The 18,166-nt window shown below is 47.8% G+C and overlaps 1 protein-coding gene across 3 annotated transcripts in view; it reads right to left on the bottom strand.

Annotated features, from left to right (window-relative positions):
• Positions 1-18,166, bottom strand: part of LOC117872756 (adenylate cyclase type 2) — a 156,909-nt gene that overhangs the window by 130,658 nt on the left and 8,085 nt on the right. For all 3 annotated transcript variants that reach the window (XR_004644594.1, XM_034761513.1, XM_034761514.1), the window contains exon 3: positions 17,214-17,341. Coding sequence is in view for 2 of the 3 variants with exons in the window: in XM_034761513.1 (XP_034617404.1) it covers positions 17,214-17,341 (128 nt within the window). In the remaining variant the exon portion in view is untranslated. The remainder of the gene's footprint in view (positions 1-17,213; positions 17,342-18,166) is intronic.

Here is an 18,166-nt window from a genome sequence, read left to right as displayed (position 1 = left end):
GCCCACCGGGGCTCCTCACCCTCCAGAGGTGGCAGAAGGTCCCGCCACTTCGTATCAGCGCGGGACGCGAGGGTGAGGACAGGAAGAACATGGAGCACGAGCGTGTATAGATGTTTCCTTGGTGCGGTCCGGAACAGAACTGGCTGCAGATTGTGCAGCCGGCTCATGGCGAAAGGACGAGGAGGGGGCTGGTTGGGTCCACAGGGTAGGGGCCCGATGAAAAAGTCTGGAGGGCTCGGAGTGGAGGGGGCGTGCCCTCTCGCAGGACCCGGTTGAGATAGTCCCGAGCAGCGGGTGGCAAAGCGGCCCTCACCTCCTGAAGTACGCGCCGGGGAGCACGAGGTCTGGAGAGCCCCATGCGCTGAGCGAGCGTCAGGGGATCCAGCCAGTCTCCCCGGTCGTAGTCCAGGAGATCTCCGACTTTGGTGACTTCTGCCAGGACCAACCTCTGGCGCACCATGGGGGACTCCGCCACCTGCACACGGAGCTGGGGGTTGTGTAGCAGGGTCTCTGCGAGGAGATCTGCCCCCATGGTGGCTGCCATGGGCCTGGTCACTGAGAACAGTTTCCATTTCCGGAGAGGTCCTGGTAGAAGACCGGCAGCCCGGAGAGGCCTCACGGAAGACCTCTCGGATGGAGACAAAGGAGCTGCCGGTCATATTGGAGCCCTCGGAAGCGGCGCAGGAAGGCGTGTGCCAATACGCTCCACGCCGGACTACCTGCACCATAAAGGAGCCTCTGCAGGGCCTGGAGGCAGAAGACGTGGACCTGAGCGTGCAGACACTTCAGGCCCTGCCCTCCCTCCTCCAGGGGTAGATGGAGAATCCCCGCAGAGACCCAATGCAGTCCTGACCAAAAGAACTCCAGTATCGACGTCCGGATGGTGGCCAGGAAACCCGGGGCCGGGACCAGGGTGTTGAGCCGGTACCAGAGCATGGATAGGACTAGTTGATTGAGCACCAGTGCTCTCCCTCGAAGGGAGAGACACCGGAGCAGTCCTGTCCATTTCCGGAGCCGCTCTGACACCCTGCCCTCTAAACCTAGCCAGTTCTCCGGTGGAAATGGATGCATGGCAGAAAGATAAACGCCGAGATAGAGCAGCGGACCCGTGCTCCACCAGACGTTCTGAAGCGCGGGTGGGAGGGAGCTCGCCTGCCACCCGTCCCCTACCACCAGGCCAGAGCTCTTGACCCAGTTGACCCGGGTGGAGGAGGCCACCGAGTAGATGGTCTGGCAAGCCACCACCCGCACCAAGTCGCCCGGGTCCTGGACCACGAGGAGCACGTCGTCAGCGTATGCCGACAGGACCAGCCGCAGCTCCGGCTCCCGCAGCACCAACCCCGTCAACCTCCTACAGAAGAGACAGAGGAAGGGCTCGATTGCCAGAGCATACAGCTGGCCCAAGAGGGGGCACCCTTGACGTACTCCTCGCCCGAAGCTGACCCGTTTGGTCAGGGTCCAGTTGAGCCTGACCAAACACTCTGCAGAGGCGTACAGCACCTGGAGAAAACCCACAAACTGGGGCCCGAAGCCAAACGCTTGCAGAGTGCCTAGGAGATACCCGTGGTCCACCCTGTTGACCGCCTTCTCCTGATCCAGGGACAGGAGGGCGAACGACAGACCATCCCTACACCCGAGTTCCAAGAGGTCCCGGACCAGATACAAGTTATCGAAGATGGTGCGGCCCGGGACGGTGTAGGTCTGGTCTGGGTGGATCACGTCCGCCAGCATGGACCCTAGCCACAGCGAGATTGCCTGTGCTGAGGAGCGAGATGGGACGCCAATTCCGTAAATCGCGGAGGTCCCCCTTCTTCGGCAATAACGCGAGCACGGCTCGCCTGCACGAAAGAGGGAGGACCTGCAAGGACTCGGGCCAGATGGTGACAAGGTCCGGGCCAAGGACGTCCCAAAACACACGGTAGAACTCCACTGTCAGCCTGTCCATGCCCGGAGATTTATTGGTGGGCATGTGGCGGAGGGCTTCTGAGAACTTGGCCAGAGTGAGAGGCAGCTCCAGCTGGTCTTGGTCGCCTGTGCTGACCGTCAGGAATTCATCCCAGAGCATTCTGCAAGTGTTAGGATCGGTTGGATCCAGGGAGAAAAGGCCTGCGTAGAAGGCCCTGGCCCGCCCGCACATCTCCGCCGGATCCGTGAGGGGGGTGCCATCCAGTGCTAGAAGGCAGGTGACGTGCTTCTTGGCCCCCCTCTTTTTCTCCAGGGCATAGAAGAAGCGGGAGCGGCGATCCATCTCCCGAAGGAGGCGGATGCGGGATTGAACAAAGGCACCTCGGGCCCGATGGTCCTCGAGGATCCGGAGCTCCTCCCGCTTCTCCCGGCACGCTCCGCAGAGGGATGGATCACTGGGGCTGGCGACCAGACACCTCTCCAGCTCTAAGACCTCCCGTTCCAACTGCCCTATAGCCACATCCCTCTGTTGGCTGGCGCCCCGGGTGTAGTCACGGCAGAAGAGCCGGGCGCGCACCTTCCCCAGGTCCCACCACCGCCGCACCGAGGGAAAGGCACGCTGCTGCCCTCGCCAGGCCAGCCAGAACTCCCAGAAGGACGCCACGAAGCCCACATCCTCCAACAAGCTATTATTAAAGTGCCAATAGGCCGGCCCCGGCCTCTCCGCACAGAGAGAGGCTGTCACGGTGGCTAGATGGTGATCTAAAACAGGGGCCGGACGGACGCTGGAGGAATGGGCCCGTGAAAGATGGAAGCGTGACAAATAGATGTGGTCCAACCGGGAGTGGTGCGACCGATGGACCTCCACCTGGACAAAAGTGAATGTCGAAACGTCATCTGGATGGTGGTCGTGCCAGATGTCCACCAGGGAGTGATGTTCGACGATCTCCCGGAGGACGTCCACGGCGGCCGGGTGCTGCTCGGCGTCAAAGTCCCCGCCCAGGACCAGACACTCGTGAGGATCCAAGGTGCCGAGGAAGGCAGACGCCTGCTGATAAAAACGCAACCTTTCCGGGCCCGATGTCGGGGCGTAAACGTTGACAAGAGTGACCACAAGCCCCTCCATGCGGACCCGGAGATGCAGCAGGCGGCCTCGGCGAGCCCCAGCACCTCGGGCCGTAGGTCGGGGGAGAACAGGGTCGCCACTCCAGCCGTACGAACTGTGAGGTGGCTAAAATAGACCCTGTCCCCCCACTCCAGCCACCAGCTAGCTTCAGCGGCCGGATCCGTATGGGTCTCCTGCAGGAAGATCACAGAGTACCCCCCCTCCCGAAGGAAGGAGAGCAACTGGCTCCTGCGGAGACCCATCCTACAGCCCCAGGTGTTTAATGTTGTGAAGATGATCGGTGCCATAAGGACGGCTGGAGGGGATCCTCGCCAACAGAGACGCCCACGGCCTCCGTCGGGCCGCGCAACAATCCGTGACCTATCCCATGGGCGATTAAGGAGTCATGGAAGAGGCGGACCCGTTGGTAAGCCGCGGCGGCCTGCCTCCCAGTCCTCTTACCCTCCCCCATGAGGGCCCTCGCGGCCCGGAGGATCTGATGGAAATCCCCCCATCGCTGGAATGCAAGCTGTACCTTGTTGCGGGAGCCACGGACATCCTCAAGGAACTCCCGTAGCTCCTCTCTCAGCGTATGGGGGTGGGGTTACCGATCTATGGCTTTCCCCCAGTGGGGCCCATCACAGCCCCGCGGCCCATCGAGACGGGCAAGCAGGGGGCAGACCCTCGACGTGGCGCCACGTGGCTTGCCTCAGACCCTGACTCAATGGGGGGCGGCGGAGGGAAGATAGCAGCCCCTGGTGGGTCGGTACAGGGAAAAACAAAGGCCACTCCTTGGGGGTCATCCTCTGGGATATGGAAGGAGATAGCCCCAGGGGCGGCAAAAGCATCACGGGAAGTGGAGGGGACAGGGACGGGGTCGATGTCAGGGGCAGGGCCGGAGTCAGGAATAGGGACGGGGAAGGGCCGATAGTGGGATCGGGGGCCCCAGCAGCAAAGCCACTGGATTGAGGTCGCTCAGATCGAGGCCTGCTGGCAGAGGGTCGTCCTCCCCCTGGGTAACTGGGGTCAGACCCAGGGCTTCGATCTCCTCATAAATGGAGGGGAGATCACCGTCCACCACCCCAGTGCTCTCCCTGCCAGTACCCGAAGCAACGCTCGCCTTGGTGCTTGCAGGGGCTTCAGATTCTGTCCTGCCACTGGATACAGATTGTAAGGGGGCGAGAGGGGCTCCATCAGAGGCTTCCATAGGAAGGGACTCCGGAGGAGGGGCAGTGCTATCCTCCGGTGCTGCCATGGTGTCCCCAGCTGGCACCATTGAATTGGAATCGGCAGGAGACAAAGTGGAAGGCTCAGCATCGGTGCCCCTCTTCCTGGTCTTCCGGGGGGCTTCCGCATCAGATGGGAGGAGCGGAGCTCGAGCCTTCTGCTTGCCCCTAAGGACCAGCCCTCCATGGCATCATCCGGGGGCTGGCTAACAGGGGTCAGGTCAGGGAGCAAGGGCGAAGGCTCAGGGACTCGGGGTGGCAATGGTGGGGCGGCACATAGGAGGGAGGATTCTCCCTGGGGCATGCCCTCTTTTATGCCCGGCGGTATCCCTACCTCACCCTCCTCCACAGGCCCTGCCAGATCGCAGGCGGCAGAGACGGGGCCCTCCCGCTCATCTGGGCACACTGGGGGAGATAGCCCTTGGGCCCGAGCGGGAGCGTTGGTGGGCCGGAAAGGAGGAGGGGTGGCTTCGGGCGCCGGGCAGCCAGGGGCGCCGGCGATGACGGGGCCAGTGCCCTGCCGGGACTCGGGGGTCCTGGATGCCCCTCCATGCCGGGCCAAGGGGCAGTCCCTCCAGACGTGTCCCATCGCCCGGCAGAGGTAGCACCCGGCCTCCCCCCTCGAATAATGCACCCAGTAGAGGGCCCCCTGGTAAGGGACCAAGAAGGACCCCTCGAGCGCCTCACCATCACGTGCCACTGGCAGCAGTTGTAACTGTACCTGGGGTGTATGGGGTTGTCAGGGAGGGGTAGTACCTCTGATGGGGGAGCAGTCGTACTCTTAGGAGTAGCTCATCCACTTTGGTCCCCACTTGACACCCAGTTCTCACCTGTGGCTCCAAGTAGCTGTCAGCATGCGACAGCGGCCACACCCCGGAGACCATCTCGACTGGTGGGCTAAACCAGGTGAGGGTAGCCGATGAGTATGAGACTCTCGGTGAGTTAGGGCCTGTCTACCCATTGCATGCGAAGGCTGGATCCGGCTGACTGAGGCACCTGGTTCAACCTGGTTTAATGGTCAGGAAGGCGGTGACAGCAAGCGTTGTGGAACGCTTAAGAGCATGACAAGACACGTAGGCATCCTGGTCATCCACTGCGCCCTGTCCTATCTCCAGACGTCTCGACTTCTGTCCTGCCACTGGATACAGATAGGAACTGGGAAGAGAGAGTGAAGCTGATGTTGCGCAACTCTCCCTCACTTTAATCCAATTCACGCGCAAGTCTTGACATCATATCATATCATATCATGTCATATCAAGTCCTGTGGCAATGGGTGAGCGACGAAACAGCAGGTGTGGATACACTGGGAGCTGTAGCCGCAGACCTGCACATAGGCGGCTCAGGCATAATGGTCGTTCCTCACTGACCGAAGCAGCAGTGGAGCTCGGCATCTTCTTGAGCGACTGAGCAGCCCTATTCAGGATTGCACTGCTCACCTCCGTAGAATGAGGAGGGGGCTAGAAAAGGTGCCTTAAACATTGCCTGCTTCACCTTACCCTGGCCAGCATACCGCAACTGGTGGGGATCCCATAAAAGCGGTCGAACAAAAACAAAACTTAGAGTGACACCGATCACTATTGGCAGGTGGAATGTGCGCACGTTACTGGACAACATCACGGCAGACAGACTGGAGAGAAGAACAGCACTTGTCGCTAGAGAGCTCGCACGCTACAACATTGACATTGCAGCCCTTAGCGAAACTCGCCTTGCTAATCAAGGACAGCTGTCCGAGTCAGGCGGTGGCTATACATTCTTCTGGAGTGGCCGCAGCAGTGATGAGCGTCGCGAATCTGGAGTTGGCTTCGCCATCAAGAATCACCTTGTTTGGAAACTTGCCAGGTCCCCCAAGGGTATGAATGACTGGCTCATGACAATGCAGCTTCCACTTCAAAAAGGAAAACAAGCTACTTTGATCAGCACATATGCTCCTACAATGACCAACCCAGAGGATGTGAAGGATAAATTCTATGAAGAACTAGATACTCTGCTATCGTCAATGCACCGCACAGACAAGCTGATTCTGCTTGGCGATTTTAACGCAAGAGTCGGATGCGATGCCGCAGCCTGGGAAGGAGTCATCGGGAAAAATGGAGTGGGAAAGTGCAACAGCAATGGCCTGTTACTGCTGAAAACTCGGGCAGCACATGGCCTTCTGATCAGCAATACGGTCTTCCACCTTCCTACCTGCAACAGGACTTTGTGGATGCATCCCCATTCCAAGCACTGGCATTTGATCGATTATGTCATTATCAGGAGAAGGGACAGACCAGATGTCAGGGTTACAAAAGCTATGTGTGGCGCTGACTGTTGGACGGATCATAGGCTCATAGTATCCAAAATGAAGCTCCGTATCATGCCGAAGAGACGACCAGAAGGCTGTAAGGCTCTCAAAAGGATCAACATGTCGAAGCTGAAGAACAGCCGCATCACTGAAAATCTAGCGGAAGACCTAGAGAATGACCTTGCTGATCTTCGTATTGAGGATGACGCTGAGAAAGACTGGGAGAGATTCCGCAACACTGTCCATACAGCTGCATCGAAGGTATTGGGGCCCTCCACATGCGGGTGGCAAGACAGCTTTTCCTCTCCTGGAATTGACACCTCCTCATCCATTATTGGGAGTGGACTACATCCACCCTGATTAAATTGGCCCTGTCAACATTGGTTCTCCACTTGCGAAGTAACTCCCTGCTCTCCATGTGTCAGTATATAATGCCTGCATCTGTAACTTTCACTCTATGCATCCGAAGAAGTGAGGTTTTTACCCACGAAAGCTTATGCTCAAATAAATCTGTTAGTCTTTAAGGTGCCACCAGACTCCTTGTTGTTTAAATGGGGTAGGGACCATGGCATTGGTTGATTCGGGGAGTGCTATCATGCTTATCTCAGGGAAGCTCGTGAAGTGTAGCTAGCTGCTATAGGCTAAACGTACAGGGATAACATGTGTCCATGGGACAGTTAGTTACTACCCCACCATCCCAGTAAAAATCGAGATCCAAGGGAACACTACTGAGGTAGCAGCAGGTGTAGTCCCTAAACTCCCATACCCGGTGCTCATAGGGAGGGAATTCCCAGGGTTTGGAAACTTATTCCCAGTAGGGGGATTGGAGAAAGATGGGGACCCTAAAATTGATGAGGCATCCACAGCAGACTGTCAACCCCCAATCTTTGAAATATCCCCAGATTTATTCTCCACTCCCAGACAGGGTAGAAAGACAAAAAGGGAAAGAAGGGCAGCTAAGGCCTTGGGAACCCGAATACTGACCCAAAGCCAGAGGGTCGCTCTTGTAGGTAGGCGGACCCGCGCAGCTGAAAAGCAGGCCATGCAGGAGGGAGAAGCACCTGACCCTGACCCCCACCCTAATGCTTCTGAACCAGTAGAGGCAACAGAGACTGGGCCTCTAGATCTTGGGCAGATTAGCCCCAGGAGAGGAAATTTTGGATGGGACCAGGCAGAAGACCCAAGGTATGACAACATTAGGAAGGAGGTGACTGAAATAGATGGGATCCCGTGGAAGGAAAAACCCAGGGACCAGGACCCTACTTCATAATGAGGATATATACTTCTCTTATACCGGGTTGCACCAGCAGGGGCAGAAGATACAGCAGATCCTAGTACCTCAAAAACACCAGAACACTGTATTAAGTCTTGCTCATAGTCATCTTTTTGGGGGGCATTTGGGGGTAGAGAAGACCCTGGCACGAGTCCTACGACGGTTCTTCTGGCCCGGAGTACATGAAGAAGTGCGGAGGTACTGTGCCTCCTGCCCGGAGTGTCAGCTGCACAGTCCCTGTCCCCACTTGAGAGCACCTTTAGTACCCCTCCCCATCACAGAGGTCCCCTTCAAATGAATAGCCATGGACCTAGTGGGACCCCTGGAGAAGATGGCTCGGGGCCACCAATATATACTTGTTGTTTTGGACTATGCTACTCGGTACCCAGAAGCCATCCCTCTGCGGAACACGGCCTCTAAAACTATAGCCAAAGAGCTGGTGGGGATCTTTGCCCGAATGGGGCTACTGAAGGAGATATTAACCAACCGAGGAACCCCATTTATGTTGAAGCTAATGAAGGACCTCTGTACGCTGCTCCATATACATACCCTGAGAACTTCGGTCTACCATCCGCAGACTGATGGGTTGGTAGAAAGGTTTAACCGAACCCTCAAGGCTATGATAAGGAAGGTGGTAGGTCGGGATGGGAAGGATTGAGACATCCTACTACCCTACCTTATGTTCGCTATCTGGGAGGTACCACAGGCCTCAACTGCGTTTTCCCACTTCAAGTTATTATACGGGCATCACCCCCGTGGCATACTAGATATCGCCAAAGAGATCTGGAAAGAGGAACCCAATGAGGGGAGAAATATAATAGAGCATGTAATGCAGATGCGAAACCGGATAGCCCGGGTTGCCCCTATTGTACGTGAACATTTGGAGAAGGCCCAGGAGGCCCAGCGAACCCATTACAATCGCCAGGCAAAAGTGCGACAGTTCCAACCAGGGGATTGAGTTATGGTGTTGGTACCCACGGCAGAAAGCAAGCTTCTGGCCCAATGGCAGGGGCCCTCTGAGGTGGTTGAACCCGTGGGGGAAGTAACCTACAAGGTGCGGCAGCCAGGACGCAGAAAACAAGAACAGATTTATCACGTTAACCTTCTGAAACCCTGGCATGCACAAGAGTCATGCACAAGAGGCATGCACAACGGTCCAAAAAGACCTACCCCAGGAAAACAAGCCTTCCAAACAAGTGAGAGTGTCTCCCGATTTAACACCAGACCAGAAGAATGAGGTGTCTGAGATGATCTTCCGGAACCAAGATGTGTTCTCGACAAAACCGGGTCGAACAATCGAGACATATCACCACATCATCATAACAGTTATGCTGCTGCCTACTTGGACGATGTGGTCATACATACCCCAGACTGGGAAACCCACCTGGAAAAGGTGGAGGCAGTCCTCGATGCCTTCAGGCGAGCTGGCCTTATAGCAAACCCTGCCAAGTGCGCTGTAGGGTTTACAGAGGCCAAATATCTTGGCTACATTGTGGGTAAAGGTCTGTTAAAACCCCAAGTGAACAAGTTAGAGGCCATCCAAAATTGGCTCCGACCAAGTTGCAAGAAACAAGTCCGGGCGTTCCTAGGTGTGGTGGGGTATTACCGATGACTTATCCCCCATTTTGCCACAAGGGCAAGCCCCCTGACAGACCTAGTGAAAGCCTGTGGACCTGATCTGGTGAGATGGTCTGACGCAGCAGAGGAAGCATTCACAGACCTACAGACTACCCTCTGCAATAACTCCGTACTGATAGCCCCTGATTTCACCAAGGAGTTTATCCTGCAGACGGATGCATCGGAAGTAGGGTTGGGGGCCGTTCTATCACAGATGGTCGGGGAGAAGGAACACACAATTCTGTACCTCAATCGGAAACTCCTTCCAAGGGAACAAAAATATGCAATGGTGGAGAGAGAATGCCTTGCTGTAAAATGGGCCATGGAAACATTGCGCTACTACCTGCTCGGCGGCAGATTTGTCCTCGTGACCGACCATGCCCCTCTTCAATGGATGCAGCGGAACAAGGAGAAGAACACAAGGGTGACCAGATGGTTCTTATCCTCCAACCTTTCCAGTTCCGTGTGCAACACAGAGCAGGGAGCCGTCATGGCAATGCCGATGGCTTGTCACGTGTGCACTGTCTGGCATCCCAAGCTGCCCAACCCCTTGGCATTGAGCAGTGGGGAGGGATATGTGACATACCCAGACCAGTGGGGTACAGGAGTCTGGTAGAAGGCAAGTATACTGGTCACTGCATGAGTAGTTTTCTGTTCCCTGAGTGACCAGAGCAGGGGCTGCACTAAAGTAATCAGGAACCTGCTAGAACCAGTGAAGGCAGGCAGGCTAATTAGGACACCTGGAGCCAATTAAGAAGAAGCTGCTAGAATCAATTAAGGCAGGCTAATCAGGGCACCTGGGTTTTAAAAAGGAGCTCACTTCAGTTTGTGGTGTGAGTGTGAGGAGCTGGGAGCAAGAGGCGCAAGGAACTGAGAGGGTGTGCTGCTGGAGGACTGAGGAGCACAAGCGTTATCAGACATCAGGAGGAAGGTCCTGTGGTGAGAATAAGGAAGGTGTTTGGAGGAGGCCATGGGGAAGTAGCCCAGGGAGTTGTAGCTGTCATGCAGCTGTTACAGGAGGCACTATAGACAGCTGCAGTCCACAGGGCCCTGGGCTGGAACCCAGAGTAGAGGGCGGGCCCGGGTTCTCCCCAAACCTCCCAATTGACCTGGACTGTGGGTTCTTTCAGAGGGGAAAGTCTCTGGGCTGTTCCCCAACCTACATGGTGAATCTCTGAGGCAAGAAAATCCGCCAATAAGCGCAGGACCCACCAAGATAGAGGAGGAACTTTGTCACACTTCCTAATACATTAAATGTATGATGTGTATTTGTATTTCGCTAACAAGATTAGTCTTAGTTGTCTAGAAGTTACCCTAAATCAATAAGGAGTTGAGAGCATTGAGGAACTTATCATAACTAAGCCAGTACTATTTGTAATGGGAAACTGGTCTTCTCTACAGCAAAAATTATTGTGAGAAACCAGAAGTGTTTCAAAGATTTAGCCTAAAAATCATACAGATTTTGTGGTCAAGAGAACTGAATATTATGTTTTGGGCTTAATGTGTGATACCCTTTTGCATGTGTAAGTGGCAAAGGTTGGCTATAAGTATCTCTTGGCCAACGTAATTTTGAACTGAATTGACATTCTTTGATAATTAAGTTATTTGTCTAAATTTCTAAATTCTACTGTAGAATTGTTTGGTTGAACTGATGTGAACAGTTCCATAATTCCAGTGCCATATAAACTTGGTTGGAAGTAAATAAGGATCAATACTTAAGAATCCACAATTCCATGCTGATACCAAAATCACCTGCCCAGAGTAGTACAGAAGTTTCCCTTTGTAACAAGACTGTAATAAGACCTTGAATTAGTGAACTGATTTATTATCTCTTGAAAGTTATAATTTCCTATTTTGAGTTTATTTTTTAATATTATGAACTCTATCACCTAACCATCTTTATTTTGCTTTCTGTAATTTCTTATCAGCTTTTAATGCTGGTTAATTAAACTATTTAACCAATGTGTGGTTTACAATTTATCTTTCTCATACAAATAGCCGTTTGAAGTATTGTAGCTCTGTTGGTCCCAGGACATTAGATGATGGGCGAAATAGTATCTTTTATTAGACCAACTTCTGTTGGTGAAGAAGACTCTCTCACAAACAGAAGTTGGTCCAATAAAAGACATTACCGCACCTAGCTTGTCTCTCTCATACATATAACAATTATATCACAACATTTGGACAGTATTATTACCAAAAACATTTGAATGGAATCATTAGTGCATTAAGATCTTCCAAAAGAAAATACCAGAGTTCCTGTTGCACCTAGAAGTGGTAGTTACTAATACTGGATGGTATTCTTGTATATGACTAAAGAGAAACATGATGATATAATGTTCAATGAACAAAATATTTCATTGGAAACAATGAAGTCCATAAGTCTCAAGATCAATAAAGATAAATACTTGATATACCATAAATAACTGAAAGTGATGTAAAGGGGGAAGACACACTTTTGTATTTGGATTTTTTAAAAAAACATTAAGGAAATGCACCCTCCTGATTCCATTCCAGTACTGAAAATTATATTATATATGATTCATCAAGTAACAAGATGTGAATCCAGCCTTTCAGAAAGGCTACATCCCTTCAATGAATGTCTGATATGCAAGAGCACTTCCTATTCTATCCATCTACATACCCACTCAGGTACCTCTACTGGAGCATACCACAAGAACAGGTATCCAATAGATTGAAAGAATTACTGTCTCAAGAATCAATACTTAAGTAACTTAAGTTATATCTGTGATGCCAGTAAGCATGGATGCCTGTAACTCTGAATTAGGGGGAGTATTATTGCAAGGTCTTGAAGGTTAGCTAAAACCAGGTACACACAATCTATAGAAAGGGTATTATGCATGACAGGTGCAATGCATAGGCAGAGTGTACCTGGTAAGTTCCAGGTAGTTGCTAATACCATGTATAGATACTCTTTGAATGCAACTGATGCAGAAACATTGCAATTAGAAACTGAAGCTTACAAAAAAGCTGGGTAATCTTTAAAACCAAAGTCCAATTCACTGTTACAACAAATCACACAGACCACTACCAAAAATCTGGGCATCCAGATGGTGTAATATTTTGAGACATATCGGAAGCTTCCCAAACAGTATTTGGACTTTATTACTAGTGGTGAGTTTTGTCAAGTTATTGAGCATAATTAGTATACAAACACATTAATAGTTGTTTAAGTGCCAGAAACATCCTAGAAAGAGACTAACATGAACTGAAGTATTTGCAGGGCTGGCTCTAGGCACCAGCGTTCCAAGCATGTGCTTGGGGTGGCCCTTTTCAAGGGGTGACACTCTGGCCTTTTTATTTTATTTATTTATTTATTTATTTTGCTGGGGGCGGCAAAAAACCTGGAGCCGGCCCTGAGTATTTGGTTGTAATAGTAGAGCACTTCCTCAGATATTTAAATTTGTACATTTATTTGATGTTTCTACCTTGAAATAGTGCAATTAGATCTCTGCTTAACGGATGGGCTGACGCATTCTGCACCAGCTTCAGTTTCTGAATGAACAGTTTTAAGATAAGACTCTCAGTCATAACTGAGAAGTGCTCAGTGAAGCTAAGGAAAGATGGGGGATAAAGGTGACACCACAACATCTTTGTATTTCCCTGATCCTCTAAATTGTCTGTCCCAAGAGCTATTTTGGAAGCCAGAGATAAGAACACCCCAATCATACCCCACACTCCCTCAGGAATGCACCAGGAGAATCCTCAAATGCTGGTTAAACCATCACTTTATTATTATTTTTATTACAAATATTTGCACTGTAAAATGATAAACAAAAGAAATAGTATTTTTCAGTTCACCTCATACAAGTACTGTAGTGAAATCTCTTTATCGTGAAAATGCAACTTACAAATATAGATTTTTTTTTGTTACATAACTGCAGTCAAAAACAAAACAATGCAAAACTTTAGAGCCCACAAGTCCAATCAGTCCTACTTCTTCTTCAGCCAATCACTAAGAGAAACAAGTTTGTTTACATTTACAGGAGATAATGCTGCCCACTTCTTATTTACAATGTCACCAGACAGTGAGAACAGGCGTTCACATGGGACTTTCGTAGCTGGCATTGCAGGGTATTTATGTGCCAGATATGCTAAACATTCATATGCACGCCCATGCTTCGGCCACCATTCCAGAGGACATGTTTCCAAGCTGATGATGCTCATTAAAAAAATAATGTGTTAATTAAATTTGTGACTGAACCACTTGGGGGAGAATTGTATGTCTCCAGCTCTGTTTTACCCGCATTCTCCCATATATTTCATGTTATAGTAGTCTCAGATGATGATTCAGCACATGTTGTTCATTTTAAGAACACTTTCGCTGCAAATTTGACAAAATTCAAAGAAGGTACCAATATGAGATTTCTAAAGATAGCTACAGCACTTGACTCAAGGTTTAAAAATCTGAAGTGCCTTCCAAAATCTGAGAGGGATAAGGTGTGGAGCATGCTTTCAGAGGTCTTAAAAGAACAATATTTTGATGCAGAAAAAACAGAACCCGAACCACCAGAAAAGAAAATCAACCTTTTGCTGGTGGCATATGACTCAGATTATGAAAATGAACATGCATCGGTCTGCACTGCTTTGAATTGTTATTGAGCAGAACCTGTCATCAACATGGATGCATGACTTCTGGAATGGTGGATGAAGCATGAAGGGACATAGGAATATTTAGCACATCTGGCATGTAAATATCTTGCGATGCTTACTGCAACAGTGCCATGTGAACACCTGTACTCACTTTCACGTAACACTGTGAAGAAGAAGCAGGCAGCATTATCTCCTGCAAATGTAAACAAACTTGTCTGTCTGAGCAATTGGCTGAACAAGAAATAGGACTGAGTGGACTTGTAGGTGCTAAGGTTTTTCATTGTTTTAATTTTGAATGCAGTTATTTGTTGTACATAATTCTAAATTTGTAAACTTAACTTTTATGATAAAGAGATTACACTATAATACTTGTATTAGGTGAACTGAAAAATACTATTTCTTTTGTTTTTTACTGTACAAATATTTGTAATGAAAATAAATATAAAGTGAGCACTGTACACTTGGTATTCTGTGTTGTAATTGAAATCAATTCTTTGAAAATGTGGAAACATCCAAAAATATTTAAATAAATGGTATTCTGTTATTGTTTAACAGTGCGATTAATTGTGCAATTAATCAAAATTAATCTTTTAATCACATGATTAATCGAAATTATTTTTAATCACTTGACAGCCCTATTATATTTAGCTGCAAATAGTATGTTTTCCTGGTTACTAGCTAACGAGACTCAACCTTTTTTTAGGAAAATAATTAAAAAGTACAAATGAAAAACACAATTAAAACTTGTGATTTAAATCAAGGTTTCCTGCTTTCTGATTTAAATCGCTTTAATTTATATCAATCCACCCTGATCTTTATTTTTCTTGTATAAAATTCTCAGGTCTAAGTGCAATCTCTCTGAAATTTCAATCACTTTACATTTAGATTCCCCTATTCCCAGTTCTAATTATTCTTTCAAAGAATAAACGGCACAACCACGTATTAAAAGAAGAAAGAAAGATATTATTCAGGATATCTACAAGTCCAAGGCTTGAATTTTCAATGGAGCTTACAGGAATTAGGTGCACAAGACTCTTTTGAAAATCCTAGCCTAAATACTTACAGAGTAAATAATAATAAAAAGAGTAAAAATGAACCAGGTTTTTAAAAGTACATGTTAACTTTACAAAATCTCACCATACCTACCAAATAACTACATCTAAGAAAACTAAAGCAACAATCATATCAACAGCTAGCACTTATTTTCCTAACTCAATTGTATTAAAAGAGATATTCTTAACACAGACTCTTTTGTGTGTAACATGCATTCAACTAAAGGAGTGGTCTGTTAAAGACACACAGCTTTCATTTCTTATCTATCCGTTACAGGAGAAGTAGCCTTTTCCAAACTCAACTCTGGCTACTGAGACCTTAACCTTTGAGCCGGTAGGCCCATCTCCTCATTAGATTCTGTCATAACCCCAGACTCTCCAAGCCCAGGAAAGTCATATCCGTCCAAGACAGAATGGCTCTACCAGCTCAGAATCAAAAAACAAAAGCTGTTGTACTAGTCAAAAGAAAGGCTTTGGAATTCAGAGTTATAGAGTTTAAGGCCAGAAGGGACTACTAGATCATCTAGTCACAGGCCACCAACACCATGCAGCCACCCTCACACCAACCCCAACAACCAGAATTAAATACTTCCCTATCTCTGCTGGAAATACCTTGCCTATTACATTCTAGGATCACATTTGCATTTTTCACATTAGCAATCACACTGGTGGGTCGTCTGCCTGTTATCTACCAACACACCTCTCTCCTCGTCTGTCACTTTCCAATGATGAACCCTCTGCTTATACAAGAAATTCTTATTGGTCCCTAAGTGCATGACCTTGCACTTTTTACCATTACATTTTATCTCATTTCTATTACTCCATTCCTCAAGATCATCCAATTCTTCCTGCATAATATTCCGATCTCCCACTGCCCTGATGCCTTTCAACTTCGTGTCATCATCAGATTTCATGAGCATACTCCTACTTTTTGTGCCAAGGTCATTAATAAAAATGTTAATGAAGATTTGTCCCAAGAGCAATCCTTGAGGAACTTCACTAGTAACCTCTCTCCAGCCTGTGACAATTCTCCTATTCGCACAACCCGTTGTTATCTCCCTTTTAGCCGCTTCCTTAGCAAACTTATAATTCTTTCACTAATCTCCATCTTCTCTAATTTAATTATCAATATCAAATGTTTTACTGCAGTCCAAATATATTAGATCTACTACACTTCCCTTATGTAAAAAATCAGATATTTTCTCAAAGAAAAAAAATATCAGGTTAGTCTGGTATGACCTACCTTTGGTGAATTTATGTTGTGATACATACTCTTTACAGTTTACATCCATTAATTTAACTATTAGTTCCTTCAGAATGTGTTCTAAAGCTTTTTCCTCTTTCTTACATATAGGTATGATTTACCTATTCTCCAGTCATACACAAATTGACAGATTTACTAAAAATCTTTGCTACCGGACTAGCAATCTCATGTAGACCAGATTCACTAATACCACCTGAGCATTTTGTTTAAGTAAAGCTGATATAAACCTAGTATAACTGCCAGTTTAGGTGTTTTTACAGATGTTTTGAATTGCTGGAGCAGTGCGGAAGCAGTTGGAGTGCATCTGTGAATCTGGCCCTTAGTCTAAAACTCTAACCATGGGAATCCTTTGTTTGTTTTAACCAGCCCATAAAAGCTTCATTGTGAATAACTGATAACAGAAATATTTAACAGCAATTGCTGATAACAGGAATTTAATTATTATCGGTAATAATAATTTAAAAAGCGTGCCTACTATGAAGCTGGACTAAAAGAACTTTGTGTATTGTCTCACTGGATTTGTCATAGTCCATCTGTCCTTATTTGTAATCCCCTTCATTCTCATCACCATCTTTGTTGGCTAAATAACTAAATCACTCCTCCAAAAAGGTGACCCAAACAAGACACAGTATCCAAATGTGGTCTAACTAATACTTTATACAATGATGGGACCATATCCTTAGCTTGACACAACTTATTTCAATAACCTTCGGCTGCTGCAGACAGAGTCAAGATTGTCATTTTGTATCTGGACTTGAAACATGAACACAGAGCTACTGAAATATATAAACCAAAAGCAGAACTGCAGATGGAAACGAATGACATTTTTACTGTTGACAGAAAAATATTGTCCAGTTACAAAGTCACTGCACTTACTTTATGGCTTCACACATGTCCAATCCCATTTTCACACAGTTCTTGGCATGATTTTGAAGAGATATAGGTAGTCCAGATACACAGTAGTAGCAATCACCTAAGATTTTAATTCTCATACATTCATTTTCCTGAAGGAAAAGGCAAAATCAATGAGAAGATAGTCACGTGATAAATTACATAAACAAAATGACTAGTGACTGGATGTATATTATATCATGATGCATGTTACATCTAATGATATATCGGTAACTACAATGGAGACATCTTGTTAAGGAAGAACAGGATCTCTCTAAGTAGGTTAAAAAGGGCTGTTAGAGAGTAATGTGCAACCTAGTCTCTCTCACCCACTTTCCTTCGCACCTGAAACAGAAAAGGGCATAGCCTATAACATGTGAATATAGTATTACTTGGCTACTGAGATTTATAAATTTAAATTAAAAAAATAAATGTTCACAATCAAATTAGAGCAACCTTTCAGAGACGTGCCTGTAATTAGAAGCCTTCTATACTTGAGACCCTGTGGAAATGTTTCTAAATGCTTCCTTGGTTTAAGAATCAAAATTATATTCCTACACCTCTGAACTCCTTTAAGGCAATATAAAGAGTCTTTCTATCAATACTTAACAGCATTAAGATTCATCCAGTCAGAAAATAGTCTGCCATATTAGCAAGGCACTTTCTCATACTTCATGAGAGTCCAGTCAGGTCTGAATATTTATAAAAGTAAAATAAAATAAATAATATGAATAAAATGAGGGGAAAATCCTCTTCATTCCTATTCAATTTTTTTTTTTAGCGGAAATCATGATAGTATGGTAACTCAATGATACTTTGACTGAATGAGTCATTTTTGCTCTTTTATCGTCAAGTCTCTCAAATAATTTGTTGGAAGAGCTGAAGCTACTATTGATAAAATGTCAGGCCATAGACCAAGACAGGAGAAACCCTTAGAA

This window comes from Trachemys scripta, chromosome 2 (genome assembly GCF_013100865.1).
Source record: "Trachemys scripta elegans isolate TJP31775 chromosome 2, CAS_Tse_1.0, whole genome shotgun sequence".
NCBI classification, from domain to species: Eukaryota; Metazoa; Chordata; order Testudines; family Emydidae; genus Trachemys; species Trachemys scripta.
This window is presented reverse-complemented; position numbering and strand designations above follow the sequence as displayed.